Raw genomic sequence first — 2484 nt, forward strand, 5'->3', positions numbered from 1 at the left:
TTTGTTCCCATAGTAAAATATAACAAGCTGGGTCATCTTGTGTTGTGGAAGTCTGTGATAAAAGCACCAGCATTAACCTGTGAAGGCCTTACTGTGGGTGCCCATGACAGAATACAAAAGTCCAAGGCTGGTTTGCTCTTCCAAGGATCAATTCTCAGCATCCACATGGAAACTCAGAAACCTTCTTTAATTCCAAAGCCCTCTTCTGGCATCTCTGGTCACCAGGTACTCAAGTGGTACACAGACATATATGCAGTTAAACCCCCATACATATAATCAATTCAAATTGCATGTGGAGATGAGGGACAACTTGTGGGAGCCACTTCTCACCTTCCACCATGTGGGACCAAACTCAGCTTGTCAGGCATAGTGACAAGTGCCTTGGCCTGCTAAGTCATCTCATAGGCCTTGAAGACTCTTTACAAGGGTCTTAACCTCATTAATAGAGGAACCCTAGTGGCCTCACCTCTTAAAGAACCCACGGTTGCCTGAACTGGGGAGAGTCATTCACAGCACAGCAGTAACTACCAGAAGAAAATCAGAAACACTGTACATCAGCCAGTTTTATTAGTACTTTACATATTTGAAAAACTGATTAAAAAACACATGTTTATCGGGCTTTTTAAAAAGTCATACAAAAGGAAATGATGGAAAAATACTGTTTTCAGATTTTTTTAAAAAAAATATCATCTGGATCTGGGGGCCAAGTTTATTAAACTGAAAATTTTTAAATGTCTCTGAACCTAGAGCTTTAAAAATAGCTATGGAAACACTGTTTACGGGTTCATCATACAAATAAGTCATGCTTCTTTTGTTTATTGCTACTACAGATTTAATGACACTGGCAGAGACACATAACTTCTTGCAAGGATTAGACACCAGGAACCGACCTGAGCATATAAACTAAAATTGGAAATGAATATGCCAAAGTGTTACATTTTTTTAACTGCTTAACAGGCAAGCTGTCAAAACTTCCAAGAAGGCACGAAGCAGAGCTAGTAAAGACTGGTCTTCTTCATCATTCTCAAAAATTCTTCCTCATTTATCTCTCCATCCCCATCACGGTCAGCTTCATCAAGCATCTCCTGTAAAACAATGTAACATGACAGACCAAAATTATTAAAGATGTACAGTAATAGGAACTCACTAGGAATTTTTTTTAATGTGGAAGCACAACTAAGTTAAATAAACCATATAAAGCTATACACACATTATAATCATAAAACAAACAAGATGTACCTGTAATTCATCTTCTGTTAAGTTTTCCCCTAGTTCTTTGGCAACCCTCTTGATGTTATTCAGTGATATGCTTCCAGTAGCATCATCATCAAATAATTTAAAAGCCTTCAGGATTTCTTCTTTCTCATCTTTTTCACTCTTTAGAAAATGACATGTTATTGGTTGCTTATTTGTTCTATCGAGCTGGACTCTATAGGTCTATTAACTCTAGAGCTGTGTGTGTGTATCTGTACCAGGAAACTGAGTTCTCAACCTACTGCCCTTTGAACAATTATTTCGACATACTCATGCCTACCCTAAAGGTCCCTAAGACTGCAAGCTCCAAGGCCTGGAGGAACTCAGCAACAGTGGCCACGGTAGGAGCTCAGTGACTGCCAGGTACAAGGCTTTAGGGCTCCGGCTCCCTTGCATCTTGCCGGATGTCAACCCCTCCTGACACAACTCTTCTCTACAATCTTGACCACTCTGAAAACATCTCTTCTTGCTGTGCTGTCACATCCCACCCACCCTTAACACCTAGTTCCAATTTCCCCATGACCCCTCCGTGCTCCAGCCCCAGTCATGCACAAGGCTCTGATGGCATTCCTTTGAAAAAGATACTATACCATTTTTACGCTCATAATGGCAAAAAAATCTTCAAAATTAATGGTGCCAGTCCCTTCCTGGTCGATTTCAGCTATCATTTGTTTAACTTCTTCTTTCTTTGGCTCAAATCCTAAGGCCCGCATTGCAATCTGCAACAGGAAGGGACATATTTTAACATGCCATGATCTCCTTTTGCACTTTTAAATTACTAATGAATAGCTCCTTATTCTCTAACACAGACTGAGCATAGAACTGATCCTATGATAGAGAACATAACCTTGATAATTCTGAACTTTTCCTTACTCATCAACCAAGGACACAACTAAAATGTTACAAGATATTGTTCTGTTGACACAGAGCAAATATATGTACATTCCTTTCAGCAGAATGCTGTTACAGGTATAAAGAATCTGTGGGCAGCAGGGCGCAGTGGTGCACACCTGTAATACCAGCACTCAGGGAGATGGATCTCTGTAAGTTCGAGACCAGCCTGGTCTACAAAGCAAGTCCAGGACAGCTAAGGCCAGACAGAGAAACCCTGTCCCGAAAAATTAGAATGAATCTGTGGGCAAGCCTAGTGGTAGAGCCCTGAGTTCCATCCCCATAAGCCATGCACACACACACACACACACACACACACACACACACACACACACACAC

At 40.9% G+C, this 2484-nt stretch overlaps 1 protein-coding gene across 1 annotated transcript in view; it reads right to left on the bottom strand.

Annotated features, from left to right (window-relative positions):
* Positions 1-548: 548 nt before the first annotated feature.
* Positions 549-2484, bottom strand: part of LOC129690398 (centrin-4) — a 3390-nt gene continuing 1454 nt past the window's right edge. The window contains exons 3-5 of the mRNA XM_055626085.1: positions 1845-1973; positions 1240-1377; positions 549-1085 (exon numbers count right to left, since the gene is read on the bottom strand). Coding sequence (XP_055482060.1) covers positions 996-1085; positions 1240-1377; positions 1845-1973 — 357 coding nt within the window. The 3' untranslated portion in view covers positions 549-995. The remainder of the gene's footprint in view (positions 1086-1239; positions 1378-1844; positions 1974-2484) is intronic.

This window comes from Psammomys obesus, unplaced genomic scaffold (assembly GCF_907164565.1).
Source record: "Psammomys obesus unplaced genomic scaffold, mPsaObe1.curated_primary_1811, whole genome shotgun sequence".
NCBI classification, from domain to species: domain Eukaryota; kingdom Metazoa; phylum Chordata; class Mammalia; order Rodentia; family Muridae; genus Psammomys; species Psammomys obesus.